The sequence below is a fragment of the Pelecanus crispus genome, chromosome 16 (genome assembly GCF_030463565.1).
Source record: "Pelecanus crispus isolate bPelCri1 chromosome 16, bPelCri1.pri, whole genome shotgun sequence".
Taxonomy (NCBI): Eukaryota; Metazoa; Chordata; class Aves; order Pelecaniformes; family Pelecanidae; genus Pelecanus; species Pelecanus crispus.
Genome location: NC_134658.1, coordinates 3,166,825 through 3,184,426, shown reverse-complemented (window position 1 = coordinate 3,184,426; position 17,602 = coordinate 3,166,825). Strand labels below are relative to the sequence as shown.

At 56.0% G+C, this 17,602-nt stretch overlaps 1 protein-coding gene across 1 annotated transcript; it reads right to left on the bottom strand.

Annotated features, from left to right (window-relative positions):
• Positions 1-5,527: 5,527 nt before the first annotated feature.
• SNRNP40 (small nuclear ribonucleoprotein U5 subunit 40) lies at positions 5,528-17,046 on the bottom strand. The gene is made up of 11 exons (XM_075721891.1): positions 17,023-17,046; positions 16,831-16,944; positions 16,317-16,446; positions 15,671-15,764; positions 14,912-15,077; positions 14,290-14,412; positions 13,150-13,270; positions 12,293-12,375; positions 11,807-11,868; positions 8,410-8,513; positions 5,528-6,089 (listed from the first exon to the last, which is right to left on the bottom strand). Exons 1-11 carry the CDS (start codon positions 17,044-17,046, stop codon positions 6,040-6,042), a joined length of 1,071 nt encoding a protein of 356 aa, XP_075578006.1. The 3' UTR covers positions 5,528-6,039.
• Between the last annotated feature and the right edge of the window lie 556 nt (positions 17,047-17,602).

Below are 17,602 nucleotides of genomic sequence, written 5' to 3'. Positions count from 1 at the left end.
CAACCGGAGGGAAACCGGCCCCTGGGGCTGCCCGGCCCCAAATCCCCCCGGATGCTCTGCTGCCCCGCGGGGCATCGCCCTGACCCCAGACCTGGCGCCGGTGCTGGCCCTGGCAGTGGCGGGGGGTGCGTGGGTACGCGTGGGTGCGGGTGTACGTGGGTGCAGGTGTGCGGGTGCACGTGCGCCTGTGCACGTCCCGTGGCTGTGAGCGTGCAGGTGTGCCTGTGTATGTGCATGCGTGCGCGCCTATGTACATGCCTGTGTCCACCTGTGCGCATGTGAGTGCACGCACATGTGTACATGTACGTGCATGCACGTGCACAACTGTGCGTGTGTGTACGGATGCACGTGTACGTGGATGCGCATGTGCACGTACGTACACGCAGGGCGCAGCCTCGCAGTACTCACTTCGCACAGCAAGGATTTGCCGTGGTCCCGTGCCAGCCAGCCCCACAGGGGGTCCCAGCCCCACGGTGGGTGCCAGCCCCTCGGTGGGTGCAGCCCCTCGGTGGGTGCCAGCCCCATGGTGGGTGCCAGCCCCTCGGTGGGTGCCAGCCCCTCAGTGGGTGCAGCCCCTTGGTGGGTGCCAGCCCCTCGGTGGGTGCCAGCCCCACGGTGGGTGCAGCCCCTCGGTGGGTGCCAGCCCCTTGGTGGGTGCCAGCCCCACAGCTGGTCCCAGCCCCACAGCGGGTGCCAGCCCCTCGGTGGGTACCAGCCCCTCGGTGGGTGCCTGGCTCTCCTGGCAGCCTCCACAGCCCGGCAGTGAGCCTGGGGAAGGCTGAGCCCGGGGAAGGGCGGCACGGGGCCAGCCGCGCTCACCGATGCCCGGAGGGGCTCTGCAGAGCATTAAATCCGCTGAGCTCCAAGTACCACTGAGAGCGAATGCCATTAAATCCACAAATTGTCCCGACATAGTTACAATCCACGGAACACGTGTCGGGACAGGTAGGTCCCTCTCCTAAATCAACTTGCAGGCTCTGCCCAGGGGCTGGGACGTCGGCACGTGGTCCGATCCATCACCAGCGCGTGTGTGGGCACGGATCCGGCCCTAACCGTGGACGGTAACGGGCAGCGGTCACTCGGAGCTGCCACCACCCGCGTCTCCCTCCTCACCCTCCATTGCCGTCGCACATTTCTTTGATCCCCAAGTTCCCCAGTGCTGGGGAACACAGATTTATCTTGCAGCCCTGGGACGGGCGCAAGAACCTGCCTGGGAAGCTGGGCTGGGCGCTCACTGCTGCGGCGAGTTTGCTCGTGCTCAGGCGGCAGCGGTGCCCGCAGCAGGGAGATGCCCGTGAAGCAAACCAGCCGCCTGCCCCGGCGCCTGCCCCGATCTGCCCGGCTGCTCCCTCGGGGCCGGGGGATTTAGCGTTAATCTGGATCATTTCCCCGATCTGGGTCACGGCTCCGTGGACGCCTGTGCCGACACGGTGGAGGGGTCTGGGGGCAGAGGGGGTGGCACCCGCTCGCCCCTGGGTGGGGTGCGGACCCGTCCAGCCCCCGCTGCCCCGTGCCGGGAGCTGCCGTCTGCTCAGCACCCTGCACGGGACCCCCAGGCTCTGCGGGACTCCGGGCGCAGCAACCCCTGCCCAGCAAAACCCTCCAGGACTTAGGGCAGGGGTGGAGTGACGTGCCTCCCTCGCTTCCCTGCAGGTTCCTGGCTTGGGAATTAATTACGAAAAAACAACCCCAAACCTTTTTTTTTTCTTCTTTTAAACAAGCAAGATTCATTAAACTGCAGGGTTATCATCCTGGCACTGCTGGCTCAGCCCCGAGAGTCTCTCTTCCCTCTGACCCTTGGGCATATATTCAAATAAAACCATAAACCCTCGAGGATCATAACAGGGTCTAATAAAGCACTAAATCCACGTGCCGGCACCCTCCTTGCCCGACAGCCCTGGGTGAGGGGACGCAGGCACGGTGTCGGCCCCGGGGCGCAGGGCTCCCATGCCGGTGGCTCTGGGGAGCTCCATCCTGAAACGCGGCGCTCCCGGCTGGAGTCCCAGCTCTCATTTACATGCGTTTCAGGGCACGTTATTTAATACTCTGCAGAGTTAAAAATAAATCTTCCCCCTGCCTCCAGCTCTCTCTGCCCGCCTCTTCAGCTAAAGGGTGATTTGTTTGCATTCGGGTACGTTCATTCCCTGTGACCTGGCGATGGGGCTTCCTGTGCCTGCACCATCGCCTGCCCGACGCCTGGCTCGAGCCATGCACGGCTGCCCGGTGGGACAGACGGCCGTGGAGGGCAGCAGCACAGGGACGACCATGGGGACAGACGGCCGTGGAGGGCAGCGGCACAGGGACGACCATGGGGACAGACGGCCGTGGAGGGCAGTGGCACAGGGACGACCATGGGGACAGACGGCCGTGGAGGGCAGCGGCACAGGGACGACCATGGGGACAGACGGCTGTGGAGGGCAGCGGCACAGGGACGACCATGGGGACAGACGGCCGTGGAGGGCAGCGGCACAGGGACGACCACGGGGACAGACAGCCATGGAGGGCAGCGGCACAGGGCTGACCGCGGGGACGGACGGCCGTGGAGGGCAGCGGCACAGGGCTGACCGCGGGGACGGACAGCTGTGGAGGGCAGCGGCACAGGGCTGACCGTGGGGACGGCCGGCCGTGGAGGGCAGCGGCACAGGGACGACCGCAGGGACAGACGGCCGTGGAGGGCAGCGGCACAGGGACGACCACGGGGATGGATGGCCGTGGAGGGCAGCGGCACAGGGCTGACCGCGGGGATGGACGACCGTGGAGGGCAGCGGCACAGGGACGACCACGGGGCCCCGGGGCTGCAGCAGCCGCTCCTGCAGGCTCCTGCCTGCCATTCCTGCTGGGAGCTGGGGCAATGGCAGGAAGCGGGTGTCGGCAGCCGACAGGGACCAGACCGGCTCCAGTGAAGCTGATCTTCCCTGGATTTGAACCTGGAGCTCTGCTGCGTCTCATCATTGAGACCTGATGCTCAAGTCCATCAACCCAGGGACGAAGAGGGTCAGTGAAGGAGGGGTCGCTGGTTTCCCGACAGTTAAACCCATCTGTGCTCTCCAGCCCACCCCCATCTGCACCCAAAGTCACTTTGACTGCGATGATTTCGGAACCAGGAGCTGAGACCAGCTCTGCTCCAGCCCCAAGGGCTTCAAGGGGAACACTGGTGAGCGCAGTCCCGCAGCCCCGCGGGATGGGGCAGCCTGCAGCATCTGCTGACAGAAGGACACGGCGCCGGGGCAGGAACCACCCCAGGTGACGGGGACCAGCGACTGTGCCACACACCCCATGCCCAGGAGACATCATCTCCCCTCCTAGGGAACATGCGGCCACGTTTCCCTGCCTCCTTGAAAGCTGATGGGCCTGGTTTGGCCTCAAGTGTGCCATCCTCCGGCTCTTCTCTTATGCCCATGGCAGAAAAGCAGGGCAAGACATGCTCTCAAGGGGACCCTGGGCTTCTTCCCTTTTCACTGCACAAACTGTTCCGATTTCCCAGCTCTTAAATACCTGGCAGCTGCAGCAGATTCCTCCTGGTCAGACGCTGGCCAAGACTGCATGGGACAGTCCTATGGCACGGCACCGCTGGGGTGGGAGCACCGCGTGTCCACGCTCCGTTGTCCCGGCTGAACTGCAGCCCTCAGGCAGCCTCCTCCGGGATGGGGCAGAAAGGCAGCGAGAGGTGAGCAACGCCTGATGCAACCTGAGCCAGGGCAGCAAACAGGGGCAAAAAACGGGGGGAAAAAAGGATGAAAGCTGACACATTCAGAAGAGAAATGCAGCACGTACTCTTCATGGCAAGTTAATTAACATCAAACAATGACCTGGGGCATGGGGAACCCCCCTTGCGTGTTCTCACAAAGACCAGTGGAGGCTCAGCCCTGAGTCAAGGGCTCGAGGCCGGTTTCAGCCTTGGCAAAAAGTCAGGACAGAACATTCCCTGCCGGCCTAAACCCTGGGGCTGGGGCGCAGCAAGCAGAGTCAGCCAGTCCGTGGCTGTAGGGCAAGATCTGGCAGCAGCTGAGGTCCCCCCGTGACGCTGAGGCAGGGTGCAGGCAGCCTTGCGTTGTCCCAGCGGTCAGCCACAGGTACACGAGGTACGGATCTAACCTGCTCGAGGACCTGCCACCATCTCATAGCCGCCACCATCTCATAGCCGCCACCATCTCATACCCGCCACCGCCATCTCATACCTGCCGCCATCTCATACCCGCCACCATCTCGTACCTGCCACCACCATCTCATACCTGCTGCCATCTCGTACCTGCCACCACCATCTCGTACCTGCCACCACCATCTCGTACCTGCTGCCATCTCGTACCCGCCACCATCTCGTACCTGCCACCACCATCTCGTACCTGCCGCCACCATCTCGTACCTGCTGCCATCTCGTACCCGCCACCATCTCGTACCTGCCACCACCATCTCGTACCTGCCGCCATCTCGTACCTGCCGCCACCATCTCGTACCTGCCGCCACCATCTCGTACCTGCCGCCATCTCGTACCTGCCGCCATCTCGTACCTGCTGCCACCATCTCATACCTGCCGCCATCTCGTACCCGCCACCATCTCATACCCGCCACCATCTTGTACCTGCCACCATCTCGTACCTGCCACCACCATCTCGTACCTGCCGCCATCTCGTACCTGCCACCATCTCGTACCTGCCACCACCATCTCATACCTGCCACCACCATCTCGTACCTGCCGCCATCTCGTACCTGCCGCCACCATCTCGTACCTGCTGCCATCTCGTACCTGCCACCATCTCGTACCTGCCACCACCATCTCGTACCTGCCGCCATCTCATACCTGCCGCCATCTCGTACCTGCTGCCACCATCTCGTACCTGCCACCATCTTGTACCTGCCACCATCTTGTAACTGCCAACACCACCTCGTACCTGCCACCACCATGTCATACCTACCGCCATCTCATACTTGCCACCACCATCTCGTACGTGCCGCCATCTCGTACGTGCCGCCATCATCTCGTACCTGCCGCCATCATCTCGTACCTGCTGCCATCTCGTACCTGCCACCATCTCGTACCTGCCACCATCATCTCATACCTGCCACCATCTCATACCTGCTGCCACCTCATATCTGCCACCATCTTGTACCTGCCACCATCATCTCATACCTGCCACCATCATCTCGTACCTGCCACCATCATCTTGTACCTACCACCACCATCTCGTACCTGCCACCATCATCTCATTACCTGCCACCATCATCTCGTACCTGCCACCATCTCGTACATGCCGCCATCACGTACCTACCACCATCATCTCGTACCTGCCACCATCTCGTACCCCGCTCCTGCCAGCCTGCTTAGGGAGAGGGGACACGCAGCCAGCCCAGTTCCCCCGCTGCTGAGCTCTGAATACACTGCGCCTGTCACAGAAAACTCACTCCCTTTACATTTATTTATAGCAGGAGGCTGGATTTTACTCAAAACATGAAAATAGGATTCAGCAGTAGCCCAATAATTATTTCAAGGGTGGTCATTTTTATTGCCATGAATAAAAAATAAAGCTGCTCTTCTAAAGTTAACATCTATGGTTTCCCCGGGTTATATACGAGTGAGGGCCTTGATTTAGTATTGTACAATAGAAAAGTAAAACAGAACAATAAATCCCATTCACACAGTTCTTGTAAAAAGCTCTCTATTTCAGTTTTGACCGTATAAAAAAACAACAAGAGAAACTGGACAGGGAATATACAAGCCACATATGGAATTTAAACAAATTTTACCAATTTCAAGCGATCTGGGTAAGGGTTTAATAGTCGGTGGTACAGCCAAAACCAAATTCCTTTCAATTCCAAATTTTCCTTCCTCCCCAAAGAAGGGGGTGGGGTGGGAAAAAGCTGTACAGCGAGACCACGCAGACATTACAGCCTGTGAGAGGGCAGCTTGTCACATCAAGCTGCTTCAACGTTTTCCCACTGCCACAAGCGTGGCGGGGGCTGGCACTGGTGAGAAGTGAGCCAACCCGACTTCTGTGAAACAAGGATCGCGAGGGCACGAATCCCACCAGCTCCTCGTCGGCTTCACTGGATCTCCCCCATATACAGTCTTTTGTCGCTGGATGCGGAGAGTACTGCAGGAGAGAGGGAGGGGAGGAATATGAAAATTAAACACAACAGTTTGAGACCTCCGCTAACGACACACCGTTTGAATCGAACTACTCATTTCGCTTGCTGTAAGCGATCTAGAAAGCCAAATTTCATTTGCTCCCCAAAAACGCTTCACGGAATTACTACTCTGATACCTAATCACACGCCGTGCGTCGTGGCTGCCATTCCCCTGTCCCAAGGCAGGCATTAACGGCGTGCCGCATGTAATGTCTAAGCATTAAAATGGTAAAGAGAGGCGTATAAACGTGCTGTTAACGCTCTCAAGCATCCTGAAGCGTTTTCATTGCGAGGAGCATCCGGATCGCAAACCTGGCACTGCCGCCGGGACTGCATGCCGCTAGAGGGCACAGGCTGGCCAGGAAAGCCTCGCCGGGGTGTTGGTGTTTCATCAGAACAGGCAAAATGCAGCTGGCACCCAACTGCAACACGCCACCGAACCCCCTTCCCCCAGAAAAGGCTGCTCAGGGGATTCAAGACACAGGCATTGAAGGAATATGACAGTCCCACTCCAGAAGCCCTGTTCTGGGCACTGACAGTTTCATTCGAGTCCAGGAGAGATTTGCAGGATTTCTGCATGAACTCAGACTGGTGTCTGTCATCGTGCCGCATTTTGGCTCCCCATGCACCCTCCTGTGCAGATGAGTATCGTGGAGCGGGTGCAGCGATTTACAAGATTAACGTTTCCAGATGTTAATAGAAATCAATTGCATAACTCACATGCAACGCCTGGATAGGTTTTTAATTTTTATTTTAAGCCGAGTGATTGATTTACAAAGAAGAGCTCAGCAGAATACAATTGCAAACAATCCCCTCCAAACTGGAGAGGAGAGATCGCTCTGCTCTTCCAGCACAGTCTCCGATCTGAAGACAGGGCAATGAATAACCAGGGAACAAACCCATAACTCACTGCCTTGCTGCAGAGACTGTCATCCTCGGCACAGCCGAGCCCTTGGCTTCACTTCGGGGTTGACTCTTGTCAGTTTTTGGCTGGAGCAATGCGGTGACCTGGCCGATGGTGTGAGTGTTTCCATAGAAACAAGCAGCACCCTGCGGTCCTGCCTGGGCCGCGTACTGCGCCAAGAAACCTGGTCTCAGCTAACGCATGGTGGTTAAAATGGTTCCGAAAAAGCCACCAGCGCTGATACGTGGTGTCACGTGCGGGACACCTCTACAACGGGGACAAAACCCGCTGCACAAAGAGCTTGCTTTGCTTCCTACAGCTTTTGGGTAAGTTAAGAGACCCCAGGCTGGAGAGATGCTCCCAGGCGATCGCTGTCCTCATGTGATCACCATATGTACAGTCATATGCCTGCTGTCTAAACCCAGTGTCCTGGTTTTGGCTGGGATAGAGTTAATTTTCTTCCTAGTAGCAGGCACAGTGCTGTGTTTTGGATTTAGGATGAGAAGAATGTTGATAACACACTGATGTTTGAGTTGTTGCTCAGTGCTGCTTATGCCAGTCAAGGACTTTTCAGCTTCCCATGCTCTGCCAGGTGCACAAGAAACTGGGAGGGGGCACAGCCAGAACAGTTGATCCAAACTGCCCCAAGGGCCATTCCATACCATACGGCGTCATGGGCAGTACAGAATCTGGGGGGGTTGGCCGGGGAGCAGCAATCGCTGCTCGGGGACAGGCTGGGCATCAGTCAGCAGGTGGTGAGCAATTGTATTGTGCATCACTTGCTTTGTATATTATTATTAGTAGTATTATTATTACATTGTTATCACTACTACTACTATTTTACTTTATTTTGTTTCAATTACTAAACTGTTCTTATCTCGACCCAGGAGTTTTCTCACTCTTCCGATTCTCTCCCCCATCCCACTGGGGCAGGGGGAGTGAGCGACCGGCTGCGTGGTGCTCAGTTGCTGGCTGGGGTTAAACCACAACACCCAGGTACCCCAAAACCTTTTTGCATGGCCCTCGGGAAGTCTGGACAAGCCCCAGGCAGCGGCAGCCAAGCCACGGCTCACAGGCACCCACAGGTGGCCACCAGCCCAGACCCCCAGCCACCCTGCTGCTGGATGGGTGCCCTCCCCCAGGCCTCCCCCTGCGCAGGACGCAGCAGCAGAGCCCCCATGCTCAGCCCAGGACCCTGGCGCACACCCAGCCCAGCTCTTGTCTGCAGGAGAGGAGCGGGTGGGAGCTTGCTAGCCCTAAATTTGCCTCTGATACTTGGGCCCCTGGGCCACAGGCAATTTTGGGGCTGTTTTCCAGAGGATCAACAGTGCAGCCAGCCCTGAAACTATTTCCCCAGCCGACCTGAGGTGGGGAGCACTTACTAATGGGTTCCTCCGGATGGAAAGCCAGTTCATTCACCGACCCGGCGTGGCCTGGCAGCTTGTACAGAATCCTCCTGGATGTGGTGTCCCACACGTAGACAAACCTACAAGAGAGTCATTATGAGCGCAGGCATTTGAGAAGGGAAAGCAGCTGCCTCCCATACCAACGGCTTCTTCCTGCAGCGTTTCACCACCTGAGCTGAAATAGATGCAGCTCTTAGTGTGGAAAAACAAGGAGCTTCTCAGGAGCAAAACACTGCACTGCCAAATCCAAGGAGCAGAGGTCTGAGCAGCTAGGAGCTAACGTGTCAACTTGGTGTTTAAAAGCCTCACCACCGTCACGGCACAGCAGCCCCATCTCACCCCTCGGGGCACGGAGACAGATTTGAAAGTGTGAGGCTGTTGAGACCCTCAATATAGCAACAACACAGTGAGCTAAGGCAGAAAATGAGCACTGGGAGTGGGGAGGATGGTTCTCACCCTCGCAAATACCTGCCTGCAAGCCTGGCAGGCAAGCGGCGAGGAGGAGCTCGGGTGCTCCCTCAGCCCCTGCTACAGTGTAGTCCCTCACAGCCAACAGCTCTATATAGGGATTTCTTCCTGCTGTGCCATTAAAGGCACGATTCCCTTCCCAGCATTTATTAGGGGGCCGATCAGATTGCGCCGAACCCTTTGATCAACCTCCTGCGGGCCTCGCTGCGGGCTCCCACCACTGCCCGCGCACCGCACCTTGGCTGAAGGGCAGCGCAGAAGCCACCGGGATCCTTTGGGCAGGAGGTCAGAAAGAAACTGCGGGCACCAGGCATGGATCAGCTTTCAAATCACTCTTATAAATGGTCTCAGAGAGCGGGGGATACAGTGCCTTGCTGCAAATCACACTGTACAGATCACCGCTTGTGCCCCCCCGGGTGTTGATTGCTGCCTGCGCGGTGCAGTGGCCACATACAAGCTCCCCTGGGAAGCAGAACGATGCTCTGCCCCCGGTTATGGTCAGCATCCGTAGGAGCGAGCGGGGTTTTTAACACATCAAAACGAGAAGAGCCCTGAGCTATACCCTACAACCCAGGTAAACGACACTGCATCCCACCTGCACGGGAATGCCGCATCCTTCCCTCCCAAACGCAACGGCCTCGCCACGTGAAATGGCATTTGTTAAAGGTTCACAGCTCTGCAAAAAAATCGGTGGCTCGGGAAAATTGCCAGTTCTGGATTACACTCACTCTGCCTTCTCGTTTTGCTCTTTAGGGAGGTGACCTGGCAGCTAAAACGAAACCCGCCGGGGCAGAAAAGGGACACGGCAGGGCAGTAATTGGTCGGGTTTGGCGCAAAGGGCAGCTCTGCTGCCCGCACACCCCCGAGGCATCACTACGGCTGTTTACAGGGGGCTGCAGAGGGTGAGGGCACAGGGGACAGCCCGTAAAACACACGTGAAAGCAATCTATGGCATCACACTCCTCCAAAGGAAGGTCGCTGCAAATGCCACTGCGCATCCCCACGTCTCGCCCGCGTGAATTCAAGCGTGCCGGGATCGACAGCCCTTTCATCGGCCCCGCACCAGCCCCAGCTCTGAACGCCAAGGCTGGACCGTTTCAGGCTTACGCAATGCTACCAACGACGGGTTCCTCAGTTTCACCTGTTCCTTTCCATTTGTCAGGGCTTTGCAGACTGGACGAAGAACAAGGTTTGCTTTTACAATCAGCCTGTCTTTTAGCTGAAATAGAAGTGAGCTTCTTTCCCCCCGCCAGAAGCACTGAATCATTTATAACACTTGCTGCCTAGGAAGAGAGGACACTGGACACTGACATAGGGCGGATCTGCTTTGTCAGGAGCACTCATTTTCAGGCTGGTGTTATTCTTTGACTCATTTTCTTTAAACACATAAAAGGGAAAAATTCAAGCCTGCAACTTAAGTCATGAATGTTACTTAAAGCAGCATTTCTTCAAGCACAACTATTTTATTTAGCAGGCAAGAACTGTATCAAATGCTTTCTCAAAGCACTCTGCTGCTGTGTTTTTAATTTGATATTGCAAAGCAGGCAAGCACTTTAAGTAGTTGATTTTACTGTAACCCTTCCGAAGGGCTCAACAGCAAAAAAAAAATATTCAGGTAGCTGTCCCTCCAACATACACACACACTCCACGCAATGCAGAGGAAGAGAGTAATCATCGGGGAACTATTTTGTACTCAGACAAATGAAACGTTGGTTTAATCTCGCTTTGCTTTCCCAGAAGATACTCCTCCTCAAAAAAAAAAAAAAAAAAAAAAATTTAAAAGCTCAGAGATAGCAGAAAGATTTGAGCGGCCTTATCTAACCTGCCCCGGGACCTGGCTGTGTGCCTTTCCCCACGAATCTCACAACAAAGCTGCTGTCAGACCTCAGAGCTACATCGGCATCTGCAGAGCTAACCCGACGGCCGAAGACTTCCAGCCGCACCTCGCCGCCGACCGGACCAGCCGCAGCCTCGGCAGGCTCGCACGCCAGCGTTCCTCTACCACGTGCACCGCCGCTACTGCCTGGCAGGACTGGAAAGGAGAGTCGCATCTCAGCCGCTCGCCGTGACAGCGGGCCCCACTGTATCTGCACAGTGAGAGCTAAAGTTCTCCCTATCCTCTATCACAAACTCATTAATTTGCTGATTACTACTGCCCCATGCCCTGGACTCCAGCCTGCAGGAATTCCTGTCTCGATGTCACTGAGAGTGCGTCTGGATTTGCTCCAGCGGAGGTCAGTATCCTTCACGGTGACCTTCAGCGTCTGGCACGGACCCTCTGCCAGCTCCCTCCCTCTGCCCGTTTTACTCCTCAGTTGCCTTAGTTTATAGAATATCTCATTTAAAAGTCCAGTATGTGCTAATTTAGTCAGATCTTTGTTTCTTCTAACTCATTAATTAAATTATGGATCACGAATGATCCATGGAACACCACTGGTAGCTCCTGCGAGCCACCAAGCACCACTTTCGCTGGGATTTGTGGTCCTTATCGGTGTAACCCCACACTACACGCGCTGCCCCAGACTCCCTGCTTCTCCAAGACTCTCAAGCATCTGCCGGTACGACGGCAAGGGACGCAGTACAACCACGCTCCCGTCATCTGCTGGCCCTGGTGTTGGATCCTGCAGCTGATCGTGAGCAGTAATGCAGTTCTCCAGTCAGCTTTCGAGAATAAGAAGATTGTACAACTATAAGGTGCTCCTCCACTGACGCAAAGGCGATTTAAAGGCATCGCTACTGTAATTAGGGCAGACAATGCCCACAGAAGACCGCAGGGGTTTGTTTGGGTCTTCACATCTCTATGCACAACTCCGAGTCTTCAGATTCATTTTAGACATGATCCAACTCATTTCAGGAGTGCTACAAAACGATTTGATGGTAAGAGAGGAATGCAGCGGTAACTCACCTGTCGGCCGAACCCCCTGCTATTTTACTCCCATCCGGGGACCAAGAGCACCTCAGAAGATTCTAAAATAAAAGAACATGCACAGATCTATTTCCAGGGGAAGATTTAGTTTTCCCGTTCTACTTGAACTAAAATCACCACAAGACTTAAAATATCATGAGTGCCACTTTAACGATCTCCCTTCGGAAGATGAGATGGTAATTACAGATTTTATTTTATTGCTGGAAACATCCAGTGCCTTGTTATTTTACAAAAAGTGGATAGTAAATGTAGAAAATACTTAATTTACAGCTAATTATAGCTGAACCAAGCAAAGAAATCTTGTTACTGCCGCTTTAATTGGAATCCCACTTTGTACATTAATCTTTCTCTGAGTTCTTATTAAAGCCTTTCCGGTTTAAACTTGAATTTAAAAAACAATTTACAGAAAAGTTAATAGCAGCAGCATTTTACAAACAATCATGTTTTGGTCTGCAGTACACTCACCTTTTCAAAATTATGCACGTTCCCCTGGAAAATCTTTACACATCTCTCTTTAGGGGCAAACGGTCGCACGTCCCAGATGCGAACTGCAACAGAGAGCTCACAGTAATTAGCTGAAGATGTCAGAGACACGGGGGCAAGGTCAGCTTCTGGAAACGTTCCTTTTCCTAAGACATGCTGCTAACAGGCAAAGACCTGGTCATGCTCCTTGTTCTCCTCATGCCTAGGTTTCCCCAGAAGCAAAAGGAAACCAGCAGCTTTCCCCTGCAGAAAGCTTTGATGTGAAAGGTCAAATGCAGAAATTTATAATTACACCCAGACCACTGCCAACAGGAGGGGAAAAATCCAAAACAACTATTACATAAATGAGCCGCCATCTCCTTACACGAGCATTTGCTTTACTCTAACACACTCTATGATCACGCTTCTAATCAGATCAGCTTCGCTGAGCACCCCCACACAGGAGACAGGCAGTTTGGAAACTGCGCTGTCATTCCCCGCTGCGGGGAAACAGCCAAACAAGCCACCCTGACAAGAGCCAGACCGAGACTGTGTTCAACTGTCTGTGCAAATAACGCGTGCCATAGCTCCTGTCCTCACCGCCCGTCGGGAGATGCAACAAACCCTTCCGATGCAGCTGCTCCCTCCCCGCAAAGGACGCGACTGTCACCGGTGTAACAAGAATTTGAGCTTTATCTCCGGAGCCAAACTCCCTTCAGCCCACCCCCACATCTGGCTCTTCTTTTTCTACATCGAACAGTTTCAGCTGTTCCTTTCATAGCGCCACGCAAAGCTAGCCTAAGAGAGCAGCGCCTGACAGCTGTCTGCACAGCGGAGCTCTCGCATCAGGCAGGACGCACCTGTGTTGTCCATTGCGTTGGAGAGCAGGTAGGAGCCTTCCGAGCTCAGACTGAGGCCTGTCACCGAGTCCGCGTGTCCTCTCATCGTGTAAGTGAGCTTGTTCTGGCGAAGGTCCCACACCTTTCAGACACAACATTGCAGTTTAACAAAAAGACAGCCAAGGCTGTTGGAACTGCCCTTTCCACAGCGTTTCACGCTGGCAGTGATCAGTCAGCTGATGCCATCAGATTTCAGTTTTGGTTGGTGGGGTCTGAATGGCTAAAATGTACATCTAGAATTTTATATGTCTTGTAGGGAAAATGGAATTTGGCCCTTAGAATACTCCTTACTGAATGTGTCTCACAAGCAAGGAGTTAAATGTCAGCAGCCCCACACATGCAGGAACCCCTCTCTACCTGTCTATAGCTCCCCCAGCTCCCAAATTCCACTGACTGATGGCACAGAGCAGCAGTTGTCCAATCCCCAAAACTTCATGCTCTTCTTTCCCAGTTACTGCCTTTCAAGGGGCAGTCAGAACAGATCTCATGCCAGTGCTACACTTAGCGATCGGCCTCTGACAAGCACGTCCCCACACCCAGGTAAAGCTGGAGCCTGAGGCTAAAAGGACAGTAAGACAGACTGAACCGTACAGCTATCAGGAAAATCTCAGTTACCAGCTGAATGAAGCACTGAGCTCGCTCTTAAATAAGAACTTTCCACACTAGCAGGTGACAAAGTAATTTGCAAACTGGAGCAGAGGGCAGAGAGTGTGAATGTGTCACCACATTTTCTTTAGTTTACCTCATATATGGCTCTAGAGCCTCCGAGACGAGCACAGGCTGCCAGAAGAGCCAGCATACCGTATCGGCTCCAGCGGGTGACAGCAGTGCTGGGACACCTGGCCAGGAATGCCACGGCTGCCCAGGCTGTCACATGGCAAACAGCCCTGGAGCAACTCCCTCCGAGTTTATTGGCCCTATATCAACAGCGAGGTCGGACACAGCAGGTCTGCGTGGTTCTTGTGACTGTAAAATTAACCAACAGGCTTCCGCATTTGCCCTTGACCAACGCAGTGTCTCGCACGCTGCTACAAGCAAGATGTGATGGGATGGAAAAGGCGTGCGTGGTTGGAAAGGCACATGAGGACACAGGCAGCCTACCTTAATATCGTTGTCGATGCCTCCAGATATGATCTGATCACTGGTGTCATTGAAAGTTACAGCCAAGACCTGGTATGTGTTCTGAAATGTCTGGACAGCAGCTTTTTTCCTGATATCCCACAGCTGAAAAGACATGGCAGTTGTAAAAGTTGCATGTAGACATTTAACAACAAAATTACAGGAAGTCGCACAGATATTTGGCAAAGACTCAGACTGCTCTCATGAAATTCCCTCTTTCAGATCTCAGATCTCTACAAAAAATGTAATAAAAGTCCGGTGTGGTTGGAGCACAGGATCATGGCACGGGGCAGGGAGAAGGGGCTAGCATGCAAGATTTCAGTAACAGCTCGCCTGTCTCCTCTTTGGTTAATACAGATCAGTGGAAAAAGTACAACTGAGTGGATGAATCTTCTCACCCTCTCCCCACGAATTACAGAAAAAAGGGAGCAGTCAAATTCTATTTCAAATTTTTTATTTCTGAAATCAAAGTTATTAGATAATGAAATTATAAGAGTAATGAAATGCTGAATTTAGCCCATTTAAGTGGGAAGACCCTCCAAAATTCTTTCAGAGATCCCATCTTACTTTCACTCCAGACTATTCCCTTACACAATATACTGACCTTCACTGTCCCATCATCACTGCCTGTACAGACAAGCTGGGGTCCTCGCCTCGCTGGGTAACAGGAGTTAACGAAGGAGGTATGGCCCTTCAGTCTCTTCACTCTCTCTCCAGTCTCACTATCCCACACAGCCACAGTTTTGTCTGTGGATGCTGAGAAGAGCATGCTGCGGAGAAGAATTGCTGTGAGATTCTCAATTTCGGAAACATTTCTCCCCTCCCACCTTTTTTACTCTCAAGTTCTGTCATCAAAGCTGGAAACAGTCAGTAGGAATACACCACGGAGAAGAATCTCCCCCATGTGCCAAGACAAAGGTGGGGGTTTCAGAGGCTGGCTAAGAGAGGGACAGCTACACCTGAGGCGCTCCCATTAACCCCCCTTTCTAGATACACGGAAATTGGTTTTCTGCCTCCTCAAACACTACCTGGGATGAGCACAGGAAGGAAAGCTCTGTGGCAATAGCTCAGAGGCAATAGAGGAACGGCCTTTTAAATTCACAGATCTCTCACTTGTTTTCTTTCCCTCCCCAGTGTCTCCCAGATGACCAACACCAACCTTCCTCTGTTCCTCAAAATTGAAATCAAGGGCACCGGTGGGTCACAGGTGACTCCTTGTCTGGGGAAGCCACACCACAAGCATTCACTCTACGGGGACTGAGCAGGGGCGACAACGAGGCGCTGAGGGACTCCGGCCAGGAGAAAGCGTCTTCCTTCAGCAAGAGCCAGGCCTGAGGCCAAAAGGCATCCGCACGCCACTTACCTGCCGTCTGTGTTATAGTGCAGCTCCATAACCGCCCCGCTGTGTCCCTTCAGGGTGGCGTAGTTATCGCAGTCCCCGTAGACGTTCCACAGCACTGGGGGAAAGGAAGGGAGAGGTGAGCACAGGAAACACGGAAACACCTCCCTGCTGTGGATGGGGCAACGCTCTGGGAATTCAACAGAACAAACTACGTGCTGTCAGCATCATCGTCTCTGATCCGGGATGATGTGTAGACACATCGTGTGAACCCCAGAAAGACAGGCAGCTGGTTCGAGCTGATTTATGGCTTTAGATCAAGCCAAATTTGTTAAGAAAAATAATCATCTTCAGCAAGCCAAAGTGTTAAAGATTGCATTTCTGCAGACTGCTGCAGTCCAACACAGCCCACTGGTACCCTGCACAAGGGACCGGGGAACACAGGGCTGTGACGAGCAGGGTGTGTCACCAGCCCCACCTGAGGACCAGCAGGACGGTGACTGCCAGACGTGCTGAAGAAGTTTCGCGCTCCCCTCCTTGTGAAGCACTTCACGCTCAGGACCCAGTACGCTCGATGGCTGAGCTCAAACCCATCACAGCACCACGACCTGACACCACGCAAGCCCTGGTCCTGCGCAGCGCTGCAGGGACAGCGGTGCCCGGTACTCACGGATGAGCCGGTCGAAGCCGGCGGAGGCGAGGGTGTTGCCGTTGGGGTGGAACTTGCAGCAGTACACCTCTCCTTCGTGCCCCGAGAGCAGCATGATGGGGGCCTGCAGGGAGGAGCAGCGCGGCGGGCCCTGCGGGAGGTAAGCGGGGCGCCAGGTGAGGGGATGCCACGGAGGGGGGCAAGGGGCACCCCCGGGGCAGGGCCAGGAGGCCGGGAGCCCCCCATCCCCTCACGGGCCCCCCCCATCCCCTCACGGGCCTTCTGCCCTCACCCCTTCGCCCCCTCCAGTCCCCCCACCTCCCCCGGGCCCTCCCCATCCCCTCACGGGCCTTCTCCCCTCGCCCCTTAACCCTCCCCAGCCCCCCCCACCTCCCCCGGGCCCTCCCCAGCCCCCCCATCCCCTCATGAGCCTTCTCCCCTCACCCCTTAACCCTCCCCATGCCCCCTATCCCCTCACGGGCCCCCTATCCCCTCACGGGCCCCCTATCCCCTCACGGGCCCTCCCCCGCCGTACCGCCTGCAGCAGGGCCCCGGGAGGGGGCTGCCCGCCCCCGCCGCCACCCGGCGCCCCCGGCAGCTCATGGCGGGGCCGCTTGGCCGCAACGGGCACGAGCGGGAGGTCGGGGCCGGGGGCGGCGCCAGGGGCGGCGCCGGGGGCGGGAGCGGGGCCGGGAGCGGGGCTGGGGCCGGGGCCGCCGCCCGGGACCTTCCGCTTGTGCTGCTCGATCATCGCCGCCGGCCGCGCGCGCCCGCCCGCGGCGCCCCGCCCTCCCGCTCCCCCATTGGTCAGCCGCGCCGCTTCCCGCCGCGCCGACTGGCGGAGCTCGGCCGGATGTCCCGCCCTTCTCCGCCTTACTTCCGGCGCGCCGGTGACGAAAGAGAGGCGCCGGGCGCTGCCGGGCGGTCCCTGCGCGGATTGGCCGTTGGCGCCGGAGGGAGGGCGCCGTCTAACACGAGTAACGCCGATTGGCTGGACGCTGCCACCCGCCATCATTGCGCGCGGCGATTGGCGGAGTGAAGAGGTGGAGTGCGGGGGGGAGCAAAATGGTGGCGGCCTGGGGGGCGCGAGTGATGGCGGCGGCTGGGTGGTGCCGCGCCGGGCGCTGACGGGCCACGGCTGCCCCAGAGGGGCCGGCCCGGTCGAGCGCGCCGGGACCAGCGGCTGCCCCGAGCCGGGTGAGCGCTGAGGGCGTCGGGGCGCGCTGGGACCGGCACCCCGGGGCGCTCGGGGGCCGTGCCGGGTTGTGGCCTAAGGCAGGGCGGTATGGTCGCCCTTGGCTGCCAAG

Coding starts and splice junctions, on each gene's coding strand:
- SNRNP40 (XM_075721891.1), bottom strand. CDS start 17,046: ATGATCGAGCAGCACAAGCGGAAG. Junction 13,271..14,289: donor GCATCGACAACGATATTAAG/GTAGGCTGCCTG, acceptor TGTGTCTGAAAG/GTGTGGGACCTTCGCCAGAA. Junction 6,090..8,409: donor CCATCCGGAGGAACCCATTA/GTAAGTGCTCCC, acceptor TCTCTCCTGCAG/TACTCTCCGCATCCAGCGAC.